Source organism: Lepus europaeus, chromosome 7 (genome assembly GCF_033115175.1).
Source record: "Lepus europaeus isolate LE1 chromosome 7, mLepTim1.pri, whole genome shotgun sequence".
Lineage (NCBI taxonomy): Eukaryota > Metazoa > Chordata > Mammalia > Lagomorpha > Leporidae > Lepus > Lepus europaeus.
In genome coordinates, this window is record NC_084833.1 from 18843977 (window position 1) to 18864130 (window position 20154).

At 60.6% G+C, this 20154-nt stretch overlaps 1 protein-coding gene across 2 annotated transcripts in view; it reads right to left on the reverse strand.

The window, feature by feature from the left end:
• Positions 1-19671, reverse strand: part of CREB3L1 (cAMP responsive element binding protein 3 like 1) — a 36222-nt gene extending 16551 nt beyond the window's left edge. Inside the window, exons 1-2 of one of the 2 annotated variants that reach the window (XM_062196240.1) lie at positions 19497-19671; positions 1241-1469 (exon numbers count right to left, since the gene is read on the reverse strand). In XM_062196240.1, coding sequence (XP_062052224.1) covers positions 1241-1469; positions 19497-19598 — 331 coding nt within the window. In that variant the 5' untranslated portion in view covers positions 19599-19671. The remainder of the gene's footprint in view (positions 1-1240; positions 1470-19496) is intronic. The other variant, XM_062196241.1, reaches the window with a different exon arrangement.
• Positions 19672-20154: the final 483 nt, after the last annotated feature.

Below are 20154 nucleotides of genomic sequence, written 5' to 3' on the forward strand. Positions count from 1 at the left end.
GCGCACCCTAGGAGGCGGCAGGTGGTGGCTTAAATACTTGGGTCCCTGCCACTTGCATGGGAGACCTGGACTAAGTTCCTGGCTCCTGGCTGTTGCAGGCATTTGGAGAGTGAACCAGTGGATGGAAGCGCTCTCCCTGTCTGTCTCTCAGTCTCCCTGCCTTTTGGATCAAATGAAAATATAAGTGAGGGAACGGAACCCCAGAGAGCTTGAGTAAGCTGCTCAAGGTCACCAAGCAGCCAGCGGAGGCACTGGGATGTGCTCCAAAGCCTGTAGCACTCTTGCTGCCCTCAGGGCTGGCAAAGGCGGTGGTGGCAAAGGGCGTGGGGCCTCCTGAGTCTCTGCTGCGCTTCGTTCTGTGTGCGTGACCCAGAGCAGCTCAGCTTTCATGGGCATTAGGCCAAAGGCCACGCCTACAGCACCCGTCAGGTGTGAGGAATAAGTGAGATGAGGAACAGGGGGGCACTGTAGGCTAGAGGGTGCTATGGACACGTGTGAGATTCCCATTTGTAGAGGAAGAGACGGAGGTGGAGAGAGGTTCTGAGCGGAGTCACTGTGACCATAGGGGTAATGGAGCTCGTGCCACCTGCACAAGGAAATGCCCAAGGGGCTGTTTCAGCAAGTGTGTGTGTGTGCGCACGCGCATGTGTGTGTGCACGTGTGTGTGTGTGTGTGCGTGTGTGTGTGTGCGTGCGCGTGTGTGTCTCCAATGTTCAGCATCTGGGAGGAGGTCTCAGGGGGTCCCTTGCTTTAAAGGAGGGAGCTGGAGGCCAGAGGAGCTTCAGAGAACTGCAGGCTCAGCAGCAGGAGTGGGGTACAGTCATCTCTCCTAGGCAGTATCTCAGGGGGTGTTGCAGGATGAAGAGGGGGCCCCTGAACGCCTGTCCACACTCAGGTCTTCATGATCGCCCTCCCATTCCCTGTAATCAGTGATTCCCAGGCTGCCCCGGATTCATCTGTAAGGCTGGGTTCTACCTGCAGGGTTTCTGAGCCACAGCTGCAGGGCTGCAGTAGGGAATCTGCAGGTCTAACAAGTTCCCAGGTGATGCTGCTGCTCTGGGAGCCAAACCCCTTTTGAGTAGTGTGCATATGGGGGTGCTCTGAGGGAGAACAAAATGGCAGAGAGCAGCCACCTGTGGGGGGTTTGTAGCTGGCTTCCCTGGGAGCCCTGGGACCTCAGGCTGCAGGTGCACTGGCTTGTGCCCCTCCTTCCTCCCTCCTGGGCCCTTCCAGCTCTCACCTTGGGTGGTGTCCTCCATCTTGATGGGCACAAGAGGGCTCTGGGGCGCCGAGTCCCCGCTCAGGGAGTAGCTGTGCTCAGCCTGGATGCCTGGCGCTGGGGAGTCCAGCTCCATGTCCAGTAGAGGGCTCTTGTCATCCAGCACAGGGTCATCAAAGAAGCTGCTGAACAGGTCGTTGGAGAAGTCCTCCATGTTCTCGGCAAAGTGGTCCAGGTGCTCGGGAAAGTGCTAGAAGAGGAGAAGAGCAAAGGTGGGGGGGTATGCAGGGGCCGCTGTGGGTACCCCCACCTCCACCCCACAATCCCCACCTCCCTATTCCTGTTCCCACCACCATGGAGACCACCATGGTTGCCGCCAACATCACCACCAGCAGCTCTTAGCAGTGCCATCACCACTGTCACTGCACCGCCTCTTCCACCAGCCCCGCCCTCACCAGCAGCCTCCTCTGAGCGCTCCTGCACCAGGCAGTGGGACACAGGGCTCTGGGCCCCGGGTCATGTCTCCGACGCTGCCCGAGTCTGTTTCTGTCTCTATTTCCTTGGTGGGTTGACAAGAAGGCTACGTAAAAGAATAACGTTGGGGACCAGATTCATGGCACAGTGGGTTAAGCCGCCACCTGCGATGCCGGCATCCCATATCCGAGTGCCAGTTAAATCCCAGCTGCTCCACTTCTGATCCAGCTCCCTGCTAATGAGCAAGTACTTGGACCCCTGACACCCACGTGGGAGACCAACATGGAGTTCTGGGCTCCTGGCTTTGGCCTGGCCCAGCCCTGGCTTATGTAGCCATTTGGGGAATGAAACAGCCGATGGAAGATCTCTCTGTCTCTCCCTCTCTCTGTCTTTCCATCTCTCAGTTTCTCCCTCTCTCTGCCTTTCAAATAAACATATATCTTAAGGACCGGTGCCACGGCTCAATAGGCTAATCCGCCTTGCGGCGCCGGCACACTGGGTTCTAGTCCCGGTCGGGGCGCCGGATTCTGTCCTGGTTGCCCCTCTTCCAGGCCAGCTCTCTGCTGTGGCCAGGGAGTGCAGTGGAGGATGGTCCAAGTGCTTGAGCCCTGAACCCCATGGGAGACCAGGAGAAGCACCTGGCTCCTGCCTTTGGATCAGCGCAGTGTGCTGGCTGCAGTGCGCCGGCCGCAGTAGCCATTGGAGGGTGAACCAACGGCAAAAAGGAAGACCTTTCTCTCTGCCTCTCTCTCTCACTGTCCACTCTGTTTGTCAAAACAAACAAACAAACAAACAAAACCATACATCTTTAAAAAAATAGTTCTGCCTAGGCCAGCAGGTTTGCATGTCAAAGGCAGGATGGGTGACTTGTATTAGCCTCTGCAGGGCCATGGCATTGCACGGCGGAGTCGAGAGCATCTGGTCCTCTGAGCCGGGCAGTCCCGGCCACTGCGCAGGCCACCAGCGTCTCCCTTTCCCAAGCCATTCTTTCTACGGAGAGATGAGGCTGTGGAGCCAGTTTCTGAGGTTCCGATCTAGCTATGACTCAGTGCTGTTCAAACTGTGGGTGATGACTCATTAATGGGTTGTGAAATCAATTTAGTGGGTCATGACCAGAATTTCAGAAAAAAATAAAACAGAACAAAGTAGAGTAGAAGACATCAGAATGTACCACACATCATGATGCTGAATAGCCTGGGGTGTTTTTATCTCAGCTATGTGAGTGTGTGTGCTTGGGAGTGCATATTCCTTTTTCTTCTTCTTTTTTTTTAAAGACTTATTTATCTATTTGAGAGGAAGAGTTACAGACAGAGAGAGGGAGAGACAGAGAGGTTTTCCATCTGCTGGCTTACTCCCCAAATGGCCGCAATGGCTGGAGCCAGGCCAATCCGAAGCCAGGAGCCAGGAGCTTTCTCTGGATCTCCCACATGGGTGCAGGGGCCCAAGCACTTGGGACCATCTTCTACTGCTTTCCCAGGCTACCAGCAGGGAGCTACATCAGAAGTGGAACAGCCGGGACTTGAACCAGTGCCCACATGGCATGCTGGCTCCACAGGTGGAGGCCTAACCCACTACACCACAGTGCCAGACTCAGCGATGTACATTTCTTAGGACCCAAAAATCCTGACATGTCTGGGTCTCCAGCTCCCTGCTAATGCACCTGGGAAAGCAGCAGAGGCTGGCCCAAGGACTAGCTCCAAGCCCTGGCCACTGCCGCCTTTTGGGGAGTGAACCAGCTGATGGAAGATTTTTCTCTATCTCTCCCTCTCTCTCCATAACTCTTTAAAATAAACAAAATAAATATTTTTTAAAGATTTATTTATTTATTGAAAGGCAGAGTTACAGGGAGAGAGATCTTCGATCCTCAAGTGACCAATATGGCTGGGGCCAGGCCAGGCTGAAGCCAGGAGCTTGGAACTCCATTGGGGTCTCCCATGCAGGTGGCAGGGACCCAAGCATTAGCAGGGAGCTGGATCAGCAGTGCAACAATCAGGTCTTGAACCAGTGTCCATATGCCTGCTATACCACAATGCTGGCCCCAAATAAATAAATCTTAAAAAAAAAAAAAAAAAAAAGCTATAAGAACAGTTCCTGCTAGGCTTCGTGCGGTGGCTAAGATACTTCTGGATTCCTGCACCCACAGCAGAGTGCCGGAGTCGGAGACCTGGAGTCCCGGCTTTTTCCCGGCTCCGGTTCCCTGCTAGCCAGCACCCTAGGAAGCAGCAGGCGAGGGCTCCAGGAGCTGGGTCCCTGTGACCCATGGGAAGACCCAGGCTGCGTTCTAAATTCTTGACTTTGGCCTGGCCCAGCCCTGGCTCCTGTGGGCATTTGGAGAGTGAACTAGCAGATGGGAGATGTCTCTCTGTGTCTGTCATTCTGCCTTACAAACCAACCAACCCAACCAAACCCAGTCCCTGACACACAGCAATTACTCAACAAGCGCTAATTCTTATGAATTAATGAATGAAATGAATTAATGAATAAATGAATTAATGAATGAAACACTCCTGCAGGAGTGCCGCTAAGTGGAGTTTTTCTCCCTAAATCAGTGTCACTAGTGTTCATTCCTCATTCACTGGACGAATGAATTTGCTGGTGGGTTGGAAGAGATGGGGATGGGGGTTACTCTAGGCCCTGCAGCCCCCACTTGGGGAATGGGTAGGGACCGGCTTCCAGGGGCTGGCTCAGGGGCTGGGGTTGTTGGCTCTCCCCGGCCTGTCCCCATGGGGGGGTGAGCAGCGAAGCCCCTGACCTTAGAGGAAGGTCCAGGGCAGGGGGCAGCGGGTCGAGCACCAGCTCTGGGACTCCTAGAGCCACCACTTGCCAAGCTTCTCCACCTCTCTGTGCCTCAGCGTCCTCGTCCAGAGAGGGACATAAGGCTTCCTCTCTCCCAGCATCGCCGTGAGGATCGAGTCTTTGTCCCATGCCTAGCCTCTTAGGACTATGAAGACAAAGCACATGGACACACAGGGAACCCTGCGAACGGTGCCTGCTCAGGGGTGAGTGCTGGGTAACTGGCTACTTAGTACTTAGAAACCCATAGCCCTTAAGCCCCGGGCCTGAGCTGAGCTTGGAACCCCCGGCGGGGAGGTAGTTCAGGCTCCCCCTAAAAACAAAGCCACCAGGGCAGAAGGGGCTCCGAATCCCATCTTCCCCCCCCCCACCACCACAGGCAGAGTTAGACAGTGAGAGAGACAGAGAGAGAGAGTTATAGACAGTGAGAGAGACAGAGAGAAAGGTCTTCCTTCCATTGGTTCATTCCCCCAGTGGCCGCTACGGCCGGTGCTGCACCGATCTGAAGCCAGGAGCCAGGTGCTTCCTCCTGGTCTCCCATGCAGGTGCAGGGCCCAAGGACTTGGGCCATCCTCCACTGCCTTCCCGGGCCACAGCAGAGAGCTGGACTGGAAGAGGAGCAACTGGGACTAGTACCTGGCGCCTAACTGGGACTAGAACCCGGGTGTCAGCACCACAGGCAGAGGATTAGCCAAGTGAGCCACGGCGCCGGCCCCGAATCTCATCCTAAAAGACAAAACCATTGGCCCGCGTTTCTGCCCTGCTGTTCACCTTGCAAAACGCTCTCGCACACAGGGCTTCCCAATGAGGAAGCGGCTTGTCTGCATTTGACAGATAGGGAAACTGAGGCAAGCGGCTCCGTGATTGCTTGGTTGCCGGAATAAACTCCCCAGGCAAGGGTGTGTAGCCTGTTCACCTGCCCAGGGCCAGCCCCTGCCTGGTGATAGACACTCAATAAACACTGGTGGGGGAGGGACTGGTACCCTGGAGGGCATGCCATCATCTATCAGCGTGTGGGGCCAGACTGATCCCAGACGGAGGGAAAAGCCCGTTCATTCGTTCGTTCGCCGCCCAGCATCCGCCAGGGCCAGCCCCGCTGGGGGCGCCTTCGCCCCGCTCCCGCTCAGGGTGTCTCCGAGGCCTGCTGTGGACCCAGGGGGAGGGGGCGGTGAGTCAGCGGCTGAGGTATTTGACCAGCAGCTGCTTCTTTGGCGATAAGGGTTTGCCAGCCCCTTCCCAGGGGCCTGGGCCTGGGATCCTTGCAGGCCCAGGCTCCTGACAGCAGACCCAGGTTCTTTTCAGGGATCCCCCGTTTTGGGGTGTCCCCGAGAACCCACGAGGGGAGCTCGACCAGCTTCTTTTGGTGAGACGCCCCCGCCCCACCTGCCAGACGCGGCAGCCAGGGCCCAGCAGGATGGAGCTTCCAGAGCGGCAGGAGCCAAGTGGAAGGGGAGGGCGGCCAAGGGGCAGCGGGCTGGGGGCGGAGGACTCGGCTGCTCAGGCTTCCCGGGGGCCGGCCGGGCCGCGGACACGTCCCATCACCCCCGGGCCTCCCCCCATCGTGGGAGCCCTGCCTTCAGGAACTCCCCTTAGAAAGCGGGGGCCTGGCCTCGCACAGCTGCCCCGTTGTGGCTGGTTTACATCATCGGCTTAGACGCAGAGAGACTTGAGAAAAAGCTCACGGCCCACACCCCCTCCCCCATTTGCTAACGGGAAAACTGAGGTCGGAAGAGGGAAGGCCAGCTGCCCAGGGTCCACACCGGGAGCTGGTGACGTCCGGGGCGGCGTTGTCCGCAGCTCTGGGGCGCGCGGGGGGCGCCTCTGCGCGCACTCCGGGGACCCCAGACCTCCCCAGCTCCGGCACCGCCCCTTGCAGCCCCTCCACTCCACACCCCCCCCCCCCAAGTTCAGGCTTAGAATCCCCGACAGAAACTCGGGGAGGGGGCAGAGCGGCCGGCGGCCGGGGTCGTGCGTCCATGCGTGACGTCCTACTGGGGAGCCTTTCCAGGCAACGGGGGTGGGAAGGCCGAGAAGGAAATATTATGATTCGTTTCCCTCCTCATTAAAGACTTTTTCCTACAGTCATGCCAATATAAGCTCCCTCTCGGCGGCCAGAGCAGCCAGCGCCGGCTGCTCGCTCTCGCAGGAGAGGTCCCGGGACTCCGCGGCTCGCAGCCCCGCGTACGCCCCCTGCAGAACCCGGCCGCGGCCGCCCGCCCCCGCCCGCAGCCCGGACCGCGGGGGTCCTGCGGGCCTAGCGCGGCGCGCACGTGGTTAACACCGGCGCGCGCGGGGCCGCCCCTCGCGGAATCCGGCCTGCTCATTGGTGCGGGCCGCGGAGCTCCTGGCCAATGGGAGGAGGCTGCGAGCTGCGGCCCGCGGCGGCGGCGGCGGCGGCGGCGGCGGCGGGGAGGGCCCGTGCGGAGGGTCTCGACCCGCGCGGAATAGGGTCTCGGGTCTGCACGAAACGCGCTGCCGTCGGCACAGCTGTCCCCCGGTGCCCCCTAAGACCCGTGCCAGAAGCATGATGGCCCCGTCCCCGCCCACGAGCAGAGAGGGGGCGGGGAGAGGAGGGCTTCCTCCGACGCCCCCTACCCAGTTCGAGGGTCACGCTGGGCCCCCAAGCCTTAGTTCTCTTTGCTGCTCGTCCAGCTCAGTTCCTTTTGCCTTCCAGACTAATCCCAGCGCGGGGAGCATTGGTGGGGCAGCGGGGGTCTCTGTCTGGGGTGGAGGAGGGGGCGTTCCAGGCTACTGGGACCGGCTCAGGCTCCGCTTGGTGCCCCTCCCCGGTTCGGTCTGTGCTTGGCGGGAGGAGGGAGGAAACCGGAGTGGGTCCAGGCTGGGCTGCGGATGAGGGATGAGGGATGGGGGGGGGGGAGTCCCGAGCCCGCACATTCCTTCCGAGAGAGTGAGCTGGGGGTGGGGGGAGATGGGAGGGGAGTCCTCTCACATTCCCCCATCTCCTTCCCGGGCAGGCTGCGCCCACAGGACTCCTCTCCTCAAACACACACTGACCCATACATTCCCGGACGCTTACTGGCCTCGTGGTCACTAGGAAATTGCCCCTATCTCCAGCTGAAGGGCCCCGCATCTGAGTCACTGCCGTGTGGGGGGAGTGCGATCACCGGGGAGGGGGCTGGCTCCGGGATCCCCCGCGGTCAGCACACCCTCCCTGTCCTCAGCACCACCCGTCCAGGCACTAGAGGTGGCCTAAGACACCCAGCACTTGCCTCCCCAGAGTTCCAAACCGTGGAGGGCAAAGACCCCCGACGCAAACTCCGGAGGTCCGCGTGCAGAGCCCAGCCCTGCGCTCTCAGACCTGGGCAGGGGCCTCCGTTTCCCCATCTGGTCTGTGTCCCTGCTGAGGCAGGGGTGGCAGGGACAGAGGGAAGAGAATCAGCCCCCAGAGCAGTGGGCTCTGTCCTCTGCCCCGGCCGCTCTGGAGGCTGGAAGGGGTGAAGCCAGCTCCCTCCTCCCGCCCCCAGCCTTCCTGGCAGGACAGGGGGTTCAACCTCCAGCCTCACTCATCCCGGTTCCGCAGACCCAGGGAAGGCGGCCGCTGAGACTTCATATTTTCCCCTACTGAACCATTCACCACAGAGCCCAAGGCCAAACAAACAGAAATGCTTGGGTGCGTGCAGCACATATATGCACACACGCTACAGGGTCATGGGCTGGGCGCTTCCTTCTGAACACAGGGTCACCCCACCTCTCTGACACCACACACCAGCGGCACGTTCAGACACAGCCACAGCCAGCCTGACACACCCTCCCAGCTCACGTGGGCTCCCGGTGACAGGCGTGAACACAAACCGAGCAAGGACACACTCATGAGATGGCCTCATACAGACACGGGTTCACAGACACGCACACACTCACACGTGCAGTCAGTCCGGGCATGGGCTCACACAAACATGGGCATGGTCTCTCTCTCACACACGCACACAGCGTGTCACACGACGACGGGACTCAATGCTGACTGCACAAAGCATACAGTGGATCATGTGAGCCCCAGGGAGGGAGACTTGGGAGCACCGGACTTGCCTGGGGCTGGGACAGTGAGGGCTGGGGCTGGAGGAGTGGCCCACGTGGGCTCCGAGCTTTTCTGGGCGAGTGTGCTGGAGAGAGAGAAGGAGAAGAGAGGAGGAGCAGGGATCTGGCGAGTTCCAGGGAGAGGGTGGGCACTCTGTAGCCCCCAGCTGCTGGTCCAGCCCCTACCAGTTTCCATTCCTGACATTGGTAACCCTGCCCTGGCCAGCCAGTGGCAGCCACTGGCCAGGCAGCCCATGTGCTGTGGCCCAGCCCTGAAGCAGGCGCCAGGCACTGTCTGGGCAGGAGGAAGGGACGGTAGCGAGTGCCACCGCCCAGAGCTGGGATTAGCTGTGACTGGCACCACAGTGGGGCACAGCAGCCCACGGTCTGGCTGCTGGACACACTGGTGCACAGGCGAGTGGCCAGAGGGTCTCTGCGGGATAGCTCGGGACACTGGAACCTGAGTGCCAGGGCTGGCAGCTGGGGCCTCTGGCGACTGAGGGCACCCAGCTCCATCATTTATTCGCCATTCATCTGTTGATGATCCGTGCATTTGTTCAGTATACACCAAGCACCCACAGAGCCCAGCTCTGTGGATACAGAGGACGGCAGCCCGGTTCCTGCCTCCCACGCGTGTTCTGACTCAGGGGTGACCACTCCGTGTGCAAGGGCAGGCTCCAGCCTTGCACTCTGATTCCTCTCTGGGGCATTTTCTGCTTTGCATGGACAGGGATCTTCTAAACCCCAAAGTGACTGATCATGCCCTTTGTATCCATCGGTGCCTCCCCACAGCCCAAGTGCCTCAGCTGAGCTAGGAACGCCCCGGCCACGCTGCCTCTCTGTCTTGCCACAACCCGTTCCTATGGATTTCTGTAAAAGCGTGGCACGCTCCGACGTTTGCTGAGTGACTGACTGATTGACCGAGCGGTGGATGAAGGAAGGTGGCAGCGAGCTCCTGGACCGAGGCCCTCTCTGCTGCTGCAGGGCCTCCAGGAACGGCCGTCCTGAATTCCGCGCCCATGCCAGCTTCCTACTCCTGCTCGAGGCAAAGTTTCCATGCACCTGGACTCTTTCCCACAGCTCCTCCCTTTGTGGGGCCTGCTGTACCCATCCTGCAGATTGTCCCCCAAGGCCTTTCTGTTCTTCAATGCCAGCCAGGGACCCCGCTCAGTGCTGGAGGAGCCGTCTGCGGGCTTAGGCCAGGCCGAGGGGTGGAAGCAGAGCCTGGGGACCGGCCGGAGCTGCTCCCGGCGCCTGGCCAGCTGGAAGGCCCTGCTTGGCCGCAGCCTACCTCCTGGCTCTGGCCAGAACTCTCCTGGCCTCTTCCCTCTCCTCCGTGCGCTCGGCATTCAGCTTCTGGTTTCCTCGGCGTCCAGGCCCCTGTCTGAGTTACCCTCAGGTTTTATTTTTGGAAGGAGTGGTATTCTCTCTCCTTATTTATTCCCTTCCTTTAGGGAAGGGGTGGGACCTCTGGGCTCGCCTGGGGATCAGGCTATGGCTCCAACCCCTGGGGTCCTCCTGAGACTCGGGACCCCAGGGGCTGCTTCAGAGCGAGCCCCCTGTCTCTGCCCCCCTCCTACACCCAGCATGTCACTAAGGCCTGCCTTGCACGTCTTGGAGAGCCTCACCACGCCCAAAAGAAATCACGACACTTTCAGAGCTGGAAGGAATTTGGGCATCGCCGGCTCCGCCCACGCCCTCTTATTTGCAAAGGCAGTGCAATTCAGTGGTCACCAGCAAGGGGGTCAGACAGACCTGGTTCTTGTCCTGGTGCTGCTGCATACTGTGCAGCCTTGGGCAAATTACTAAACCTCTCTGAGCCTCAGACTCAGCTCTAGAACGGGAGTCCTTCTGTCTTGCCCTATTACCATGAGGATGGCATGAGGGGACATCTGTCACCTGTGTGGCTGTCACCCAGTGTAGCTCCACTGCTTTGCTTAGACGGGGAATACTGAGAGCCAGGCATGGGAGCCGACTCGTCCAGGACCACACAGCCCAGGGCAAGCAGCCTCCCCAGAGCCCTTCACTCATCTTCATCTCCCTTCCAAGAATAAGGGAGGGGCTGGCACCAGCCCACAGCAAGAAGTTTCTGGAGTTGGTCAGATGGGCAATTCCCTGGGTCTCCCCCGTGTCTGCCTCCCGTCGCCCTGCTCAGCCCACCTCTGGGGTCGGTTTTCCTCCAGGGCTGGGGGCCTCATCCTTGCTCACTGAGGGTGAGGGGCCCCGGAAGAGACCCCAGCACTGATGCCCGAGGTGGACCCCAGGCCAGGGGGATGCAGAGCAGGGGGGATGCTGGGTCCTGACATCACACAGAGAAGAGGAGCTGGAACCACAGCCACGCGGGCCAGCTGGGGCCCTTCCAGCGAGTCCAGATGTCTCAGGAATGTGCTGAGCTGGGAACTACCTCGCTCCTTCCCTCACCCCCCCCCACCCCCAGCTGCTTGCTCAAGCCGGGCCTGGGCCCCACCCCCTCTTTCATCTCCCCTGGGAGGGCCTCGCACTCACTGTCCCTCAGGTCCCCGGCCGCAGTCCACCCTCTGAGTCCGCCGAAGGGTGGTCATTGGCAGGAACCCTTTGCCCTCTGCAGACCCCATGGGCTGAGGCTGGCTGCGGTGGGTGGAGGGTGGAGGGAGATGGGCGCCCAGGCTAACGGGGAGGGGAGCGCTCTGAGCAGACAGTGCAAGCCAGATCCCAAATGTGGAAGTGATTTGCAGCCCTGCAGAGAAAGGGGTGAGGGCTCGGGGGCGGCAGAGGGCAGTGCCGGGCCTCCCCGGGGGGAGGAGGAGGAGAGGGGCTCTGGGCAGCCTGCACCAGCTTGTGGGCGGCAGGGCCAAGAAGCCAGGTGCCACGCTGAGATGGGCTGCGCTAAGGGCTCAGATCCTCCTAGGCCTCTGCCTCGTCTGATGGTGGGGTTCCGAGCTATCAGAGGGGCTAGAGGGGGGGAGTCCCCTCTAGGGTCCTCGGGTTGGGCCAGGAGGCAGGACACGGTTCAGGTTGGAACTCCTCAGCCCCAAAGAAGGACAGTCTGTCCCTCTGCAAGGGCGGCGCCGCCCAGGGCCTCCCCGGGCCAGCCTGGCCCTGAGTGCTGGGATGACAGAGCCAGAAGGGAGCTGGTACTGCTGGCCCAGTGTGAGAGTCACATCAGGGCATGGGATGAAAGTCAGAATAGAGGAGGTGGGGCCCGGGGCCAGCTGCTGCCTCAGGCTGCCCTGGCCTCTGGGAGGGCCTGAGATGCTTCTGTCTCCCCTGTGGAGCCCCCCACCACCCCGTCAACCAGACAGGCTGACAGCTAAGACCCCCTCGGTGCCTTCTAGATCTCCCAGCACCGAGGCAGGTCCAAGGAGCTGGGCACCACCACCTTGTCCAGGCCAGAACAGTCATTGGCTCCCTCCTGCTTGGTGAACAAACTCCCAGCCCCCTACCATGGCATCCAAGTCTGTCTGACCCCAACTCACCAAGGGAGAGAGACTCCCTCATCTTTCTCCTTCCTGCAGCCTAGCTGGCCTGACCACTCTCAGCTCCTTCAGTACCGTAGGGCCTTTGCTTATACCATTCCCAGTGCCCTGTGTCTCCTCCTTCCATCTCCTCCCTCCCTTTAAGGCCCAGCTCAAATGCTGCTTCCTACAGGAAGCCTCCCCAGATCACTCAGCTCAGATGAGTCGTCCTGCACTCTGGAGATGGTTGGGCCACCAGTTAACAGCATGCCCTGAACTCTAACTCTGCACAACGGGGCCCATCCCTCCCTCTAAACTTTAACTTGCCTGGGAGAGATCTTAACCTTGAACTCCCGCAGTGTCTCACGCAGGGTCTAGCGCACGCTAAGTCTACTAGCAGTGACAGAAATCAGAATCCTGGCCATTATCTCTGTGCCCAGCACTGCTTTAGTCCCTTGCACACAGGATCATGGGTAAGCTTCAAAAGATGAAGCAGGCTCTGTCCGCGCTGCTCACTCCATGGGCGAGGAAGCTGGGGCAGGGGTCAGATTTCCGCAGACCCAGAGCGCCTAAGCACCCACAACCGCACTGGTTGCCCTCCCTGCACCTGGCACAGGGTCAGGGACAAAACGAGGCCCCCCCTCCATGTACCAGGTCCACACCCAGGGCCTCAGGTCTGCTGCTTCCCTGGCCAGCCCTCTCCTGATGCCCCAGGAAGACAGAGCCCTGTGAAGGGACCTGGGGGCCTCTGTCCCAGGGAGCAGAGCTGGAGGAGGGGGGAGCTTCCTCCCAGGGCGTCCCTGCGGGCAAGGAGCAGCGGTCAGGATGAAAAGGCCAGCCCGGTGGACAGGGCTTACGGCGCCAGGCAGGTGCACTGCCTGACGGGATCCCCAGGACCCGCTGTTTCCCCATCTCCCCTGCTTCATCGAGGAAGAAATGCAAACCTCGGCCCATGATCCCACAGGTGAGAGGCGTGAGAGCCAGGATCTGCTGCAGGGTCTGGGCAGGGCCCAAACTGACCATAGCTGGCCACCCCACCCACCTCCGGCATGGCTTGGTTGTGCGTCTGTTCTATGGACTCGCTGCCTGTTCAGGCTGGGCCAGGGCTGGGTACCTGCTCTCAGGACTGTCCTGTTGGGATCTGTCCAGAGGAGGGTGGACACCCCCACCCTATTCATATGGCCAAGATACTCAACATTGGGTCTATTTCTTAGGCCAGGTGGCACGCTCCCATTTTATTATACTTGAGAGTCGATACACAGGTGCTATATCCTTTTAGTACACAAGATAGTCTACAACGGAAAGGCCATGGTGATAAAAGTAAAACGTACAGGTGGGATTGAGGCTAAGACTCACTGCTGAATGAATGAATGAAGAATGAATGAAATCTACTTTAAAAAGAAGGCCATCGGGAGTGGAAGTATGGAAGCATCCTTCCATGTCGCGGCTCATCCACCCACTTAGCCACTCTTCGCTCCTCTCTACCCCCTACCATCCTGCCACCCACCCCCCTTTGTCCTTCCTCCCCGCCCCGCCCTTCTTCCTGCCAATTAACACTTCCTGAGCTAAGAAACAGCCAAAAATAACTGACACTCCCTGCCCTCAAGAGACTCTCAGTCAAGTTCAGGTCCCAGGGAAGTGACTTGCCCAAGGTCACAGAGCGTTAGGGAAATGAGGTGCTAGGGAAACAGGCAGCAGGAAACCCAGGGGACCAAGGCTCAGGACCCAGTGCCCCGCAAGCCCCCTCTATCACGGCCAGTGAAGCGCCTCCCGGCTCTCCGTGAGGGCCTCATGAGCCTGCCTCGCGCTGCGGCTGCTTTCGTTTTTGTTATTACTTTGGAAGGGGAGGAGGGGGCAGAAGCTGCTGCCGTCCAGCTGCTGTGTCAGAACAGCACATCCCAGCCCAGATGTGTCAGCCCCGCGGTGACGGGTGCAATGGCTTCTGGGCCAAGGAAGGGGCAAGGAGGGCTCTGTCCCAGGAGAGGCGGGGAGGGGGTGCGCCGAGCTTGGCAGCGGGAAGCTGGGACTGCTCTCGCGATGAACTTGGCCGTGACGGGATGCGTCTAGGCCCTGGAGATAAAGATCCACGACATTCCTAGGAAACCGATTCCTTTCACATATAGCCTCTGAAGGTCAGACTTCTGGGTCGCGTCTTGCTGCTCTGAGCTTCCCTTGAACCAGATCTGCCCCCAACTCCCTCCCACAGTTCCCCCACCCTGCTCTGGGGTCTGGCCACCCACTCTAGCTTCCCCAGGCCTGCTCAAGGGGCTTACACAGAGCTCCAGCCGGAGCAGTGCTCACGGTCTTGCCTGAACTCCACCCAAATCTTCCTCCTCCGTCCTGCCCCCTGGAGCTCTGAGATTTCCCAAAGAACAGCCTGTTCCCCGGCATCTGGACCTGGTTTCTTGAGGGAGGTTCAAGGGCAAGCTGGGTCCCAGGCAGTGATGCTCTGGGAAGGGTCTGGGTACCAGCACTTGCAGGGTCTGGGCGGGAGAAGCCGCTCCGGAGCAGGAGGTGTCTTTCTGCCTCCCCTCCTGGGGCACAGCAGCCAGGCCAGGCCAGGCAAGGACCTTCCTGGGAGTCCTGGGAGGCCCAGAGCAGCAGCCCGGCATGGGGTGGGATGCAGGGCCCACCCCATGGCTCTGCCCTTAAAGCTTCAGCATCCACAGCGCCCTGAGGGTGGGAGTCGGTAAAGATGAAGATAGGGCCCCTCTTATCCAAGATCCCAAACTTCCTTCACTCAAACCGGATCTGCAGTGGGAGAGAACAGCTTCTAGCTGCTTCTTTCTCTCCTCCTGGGTCTCCTCCCCAGGACTGCTGCCCCTGCACGGTTAACACATCTCCATCCTCCCCAAGGTTCAGTTTTCTCACAGGCACCAGGGACAAGCAGGGCTGTGCAGGTGCATTGCAAGGGCCACAGCCCAGTCCTCCCGCTGAAAGGCCCCCCAGTAACTCCTTCACCAGCCAGGATGGGAGAGGTTGGGGTGGCAGGTGCCGAGGTCACCTTCTTGGAGAGCTTTTGTCACCAAGCCCAGCTTGGCCCACCGAGTGATGGCTCACCAGGGTTCTGATACCACCTGCTTTCCTGTTTCTCACTGGACTGCGAGTGGCTAGAGGGACAGATGTGTCTTCTCCATCCAGGTTACCCCGGCACAGGTGCCTCGTCAGTGCCCCGGGGTGGAAGAAAAGGACATGTGTACGAATGAATGAGCCAGCGCGTCCCCGGCTGGTCCAGGGAAGCCAGAGGGACCTCCAACAGATCAGGGGGACAGAGGGCACGTCCGTGGGCCGTGGCACCCCCACCGCCCCTGAGAACCCTGGGGCTGGGACCTTGAGACCCCTCCGATGCCTTACAGTTGAACGCTCAAGTCGTTCTGCTTTTTAAGCAATTTTCTCTTCCCTTGCAGGGGCTGTCCCAGCCTACAGTAATTTTCTCCACAAATACAGTAAGCCCTTGAAGTAAAACAGAGCCCACTGCAGTGTGGCCAAGGCCTCATCTGGAGTAGAAATGAGCAAAGCCCTTATCTCTGTTGAGTTGGTGGAGAAGGATCTGGCTCTCGCTCCCTCAGTTTGGTTTGCTGCCTGGAGAAAGGCCTCGTGGTCTTGACGTCTGTGCTTTCTGTGATCCTACAAAGCACCCACCCCCAAAATATTATTTCTCATCGGTCCATGAGAACTCAGCTCTGCATTTGACATAATGGGAATTTTAGACTCCGCTGACTGCAGTGAGACGGAGTTTTTCTTCTGTCCTTTATCTACCTTGTGCCATGGCACTGTGCTAAGTGTGCAACATACAAAGCTCATATGACTCCACAGTCGTGGAGCGTTCTCATGGAGGAAATAGACACCCAGCCCATCAAATAACTGCACGCTGGGAGAAGGGCTTTGAAGGAATGCCAGGACTGAAACAGAAAATTACAGGAGACACCACCCTTCGTGGTCAGGGGGGTTTCTCTAAAGAAGTGACACTGGAACTGGGACCACAGGGCGAAATGGGGGCGGGGGCGGGGAAGCAGTCCAGATGGCAGAGCAGCAGGTGCAAGGGTCCTGAGGCAGGACTGGGAAAAAGCTTAGCTATAAGCCAAGTGAGTCTGGGTCCAGGCATCCTGGAGCAAGCTGAAGAAGGTGGAAGCCCTAGAGACAGTGATCACGGCGAGACCTGAGCCACAAGTTCAAATCCCTGTGAGTCAGCCAGTGTGAGACTGTCCTGGACCCGGGTTGCAGGGGACAGTGCCACTGACCGGAGGTAACAACTCATTGGAAACCCTGCAGTGTTCCCGAGTGTCAGAGGCAGTGTGGGCTGCAGGACCCTGACGGCTGGAGGCAGATGTGCCTCCTCCCCCTAGAATGCGGGGTGCACTTTGGGCCCTTATGCGTTCATCCATTCAACACTGGGGACATGGCAGTGAACAGGGAACTGGCTCCCTCAACAGAGGGCGAAGCAAACCAAACCCCTGCCCCAGATGAACCCAATGTGGGCGGAGGACTAGGTGTCGGGGGAAGTCGCCTCCCTGAGTAGGGCCCTGAGAGCCATTCCTCCACTAGTTGTTTTCTAGTGGATTCTACTCGGAGTCCAGTGGCCTTGGCCCTTTTATCCTCTTTCCTGTTGGTGAGACGTTAAAGAGAAGCACGCGCACACGCACGCGCGCACACACACACACACACACCCCGCCCTCCCCTTTTAAGGCCTGGTAAAGGCCCACCCACATAGGAACACCCAAACTCACATACTTCTCTAATCTCTCTTAATCTCTCAAAGGCTGGGGGTGAGCTCAGAAGCCAGGCTTGGGGGGGGGGGGGAAGCAGGGCTCAGCCTGAGCTCCCCTCCCCCAGCAGTCCCTGTCCCTGGGGCTGGTCCCTGGGTCCCCGTCATTCCCACACCTGGCTCTGCCAGCTGCTGGGAAGCCAATGCGTGCGCTGGGCAAACATCCTTGCAGCTTCCTGCCGCTCCCCTCTCAGACAACACAACTCTTCTTCCCCCTCCTCCTCCCCACCCCCTCCCAGCTGGGGCTGTGCCGGGATCCCAAGCCCAAACACACAGACCAAGGGTCTCCATCGACAGACGCCAAGCTCTGCCTCTGCTCTTTGGTTCCAGTTCTCTGAGCCCAGAGCCTCTCTCACAGGTGTCAAGGGGAGCCAGGGAAGAGGGGACAGTGGAGGCGGCCTCCTGGGGCAGGGACACATCAGGGACTGGGGACAGTGGGGGAGGGGGAGGGAGGGAGAAGCCCCGCAACATGTGGGAAGAAGGGCAGCCCGTCCTGAGGCTGCCTTAGCGTAAAGGTGTCCTCAGAGAGACCAAAGAGAGCCCCCAGCTGCCCAGCCACACCTGCCTGGGCTGCGTGCGCAGGCTGCCATCTGTCCAAGCGGAAGCGTGCTTCTTGCACAGTCGGGCCCAGGGTGAGCGTGCCTTTTGAGCTTTGTCTTTGGCACATGTTTCCCATATGACTTCGCCGGCCTCGGCATTTTTAAGGCAGTGAACATCCTTTCCATCTACCGGACTGAGAGGCACAGACACCGTCCCTTCCCCTCCCTAGCCCCGGAAGCAGCCTCCTATCCTCAGGCGGTACGCAGAGAGGAGGTTGGCGCTGGGGTTGGCCTGGGCTCCCAGCTGGAAGCTTGACCATGGAAATGGAGGCCGCAGACAAGGAAAGTGACTTGCCTGAGGGCATGCTGAGCAATGAACGCTCCCATGCTCCCACGGACTTGCTCATCAGCCCCTACAATCATGCTAAGGGCAGGTTCTAATAGCCCCAGTTTTCAGATGAGGAAACCAAAGCCCGGAAGAAAAGTGACTGCTCTGAACTGTCCAACTGGCTAACGGCAGGAAGGCGGCCAGGGCCACACGTCCTGGTTGCTCGCCCAGGACTTCGCTCTCTGCCCCCAGAGAGCCTTTCCTTGGGCCTGCCGCACCTGTGCTTGCCCGGGTGTGGGGTCAGGAGGCGCCCCGGCAGGGCTGGCGCTCCCCAGCGCTCCCCGTGCTGGATGCCACTGTCTGACCGTGCTTTCTTCCCCGCGCTGGACCACGGCCCAGATGAGCAGCTGGGGCTGCAGGGCTGAACTGAGCAGCAGGAAGAGGCTGCAGGCCCCAGAGCTCATTCAGAAGAAAGCCAAGGGTGAGGGACACCGGACTGCGAGGGTCTGAGCTCCGGCAAGCCCTCTGCCCTCTGAGCAGTGTCTTTCAGCAGCGCCGGGAGGGGTGCAGGAGCCCTGGGGGCCTTACTCCACTGCTTGCCAGAATCATCCTGGGGAAGACTTGATCCAGCCTGTCCCCATTGTACAGACAAAGAAACTGAGGCCCAGGGAGGCAAGCTGGTGGCAGGGCCCAAGTCTCTGCCGCCGGCACAAGCTCTCTCCCCTTGTCCTTTGTCTGTCTGCAGCAGTGTGTACCCGTTGACAGGCTGTCCTCAGCCAGCAGGTACTGCTTGGGATGGGGGGAGGAGATCTCACACCCCCTGCCTCCCTGCCTCAGGCTCTTGCCCCTTGGCTTGTCCCCCGTGGCAGTCCGCAGCCTGGGAGAGTGTATGTGGAAATCCAAGGTGCCCAGATCCCCTGAGGACCTGGCTCCTGCCGGCCAGGATCATCTTAGTCCTGGGAGGTAGAGGCCAGCAGGTGGAGGCGCTCCTGTGCTTGGCCGCTGCAAGGGGGCTCCCCCTACACTCCCCAGGCAGCCCACGTTTGCTCCCAGCAGGCTCTCCAGAACCCACACGGATTCTCCCGACTGAGCTCGTGCCCCTCCCCCATCGAGGCCTTAGGGCCGAGCTGGAGAGAGGGAGGGAGGGAGGGAAGAAGTCAGAGAAGCCACGTTTCCTTAGGGAGGGAGGGGGGAGAGAGAGGAGGAGAAGGGCAGACAAGCCCAGAGACAGACAGGCAGGAAGACAGAGGGAGGAAGAGACGGAGGTTCGGGGGACACGGAGGGAGAGCAGCGACCCAGACACACAGAGATGGAGAGGAAGGTCTCCCTCCTCCTGAGTGCGCACCCTGTGCTGCCCGGATCCCTCGTTCCTCCCTGGGGAGCCCAGGCCGGACTCCCTGGGGGCGGCCGGGGCAGCACCCCTAAGTTTCTAGAGCTGGCTCAGAACCCCGGGTTTCTGACCCCTCTCGGGTCTCCCAGGCCCTCTGAACGCTCCCCGGCGCGCCCCCCAGCGGCGATCCGGCAAGTGAAGCCGCCGGGGCCCTAGAGGGGGCGCTGGGAAGGGCGCCGCCACTTTGTGCCCAGTCTGGACCCGGAACTCTGGGGTGGGTGGGGGACGGCTGGAAGCCGTGGGCAAGGCGCAGGACTGGCGTCTCCCGAGCTCATATCCGAAGGTCGGATGGCCCTCGACGCCTCGACCACCCTTTGGCCCGGTGTGTCCACGCGCTGGGTCCGCAGGCGGGGCGCGCACCGGCCCAAGCTCGGAGGTTCGGGTCTGAGCGAGGCGTCGGGGGACCGCGTCGCCGAATCTCAGAGCCCTGAGCACGTGTCCCTTTCGGGGAGCCCAGTCGGGTCCCGTGCGGGCCCAGGCGCGCCGCGCTGTGGAATGGGGAAGGGGAACCCTTCCTCTTACCGCATTGTTGAGGAAATCCGACTCGTTGAGATCCCCCAGGTCCAGGAAGCTGGATCCGGGGAACAGCCTGTCGGCCGGGAAGGGCTCCAGGACGGCGTCCATCGCGGCCGGCTCGGGGGACCCCCTCCGGCTGGGCGTCCCTCACTCCAGGGCGGCGGCGCGCCCAGCGCCGAGCTCCTGCCTGCGCGCTGGCTAGCGGGTGGGGGGGCAGGTCCAGGGCGAAGCCCCGGGGGAGGGGCGGGCGGAGGCGGCGCGGCCCCGGGTCCGGGGCGCGGGGGCCTTAGGGCAGCGGCGCGCAGCGGGCTGGGCTCAGGGGCCCCGGGCGCACCGCGGGCATTTAGCCTACTCCTCCTCCTCCTGCTCCTCCCGGGGCACAGCGGGCTTCCATGGGGAGCCCGGGGGTGGGGCTGAGGGCTGGAGGAGCCCCCCGGACAGGGTGGGAGCCGGGGCGGGGGAGCCGAGTGCTCCCCCGACACTGGGTGGCTGCCGGCCGCTCCGCGCCCTCCGCGTCTCCCTCGGCGCGGCTTCTGTCACTTTCCTCTCGGTGGAACCGGGAACCCCTGGCCGGGGAGCCCAGCCGGTCGAGGCGCCACGCCCCCACATCAATATGCACGACAAGTTAATATTAATGAGAACAGGGCGTGTCTTGCCAGTCGCC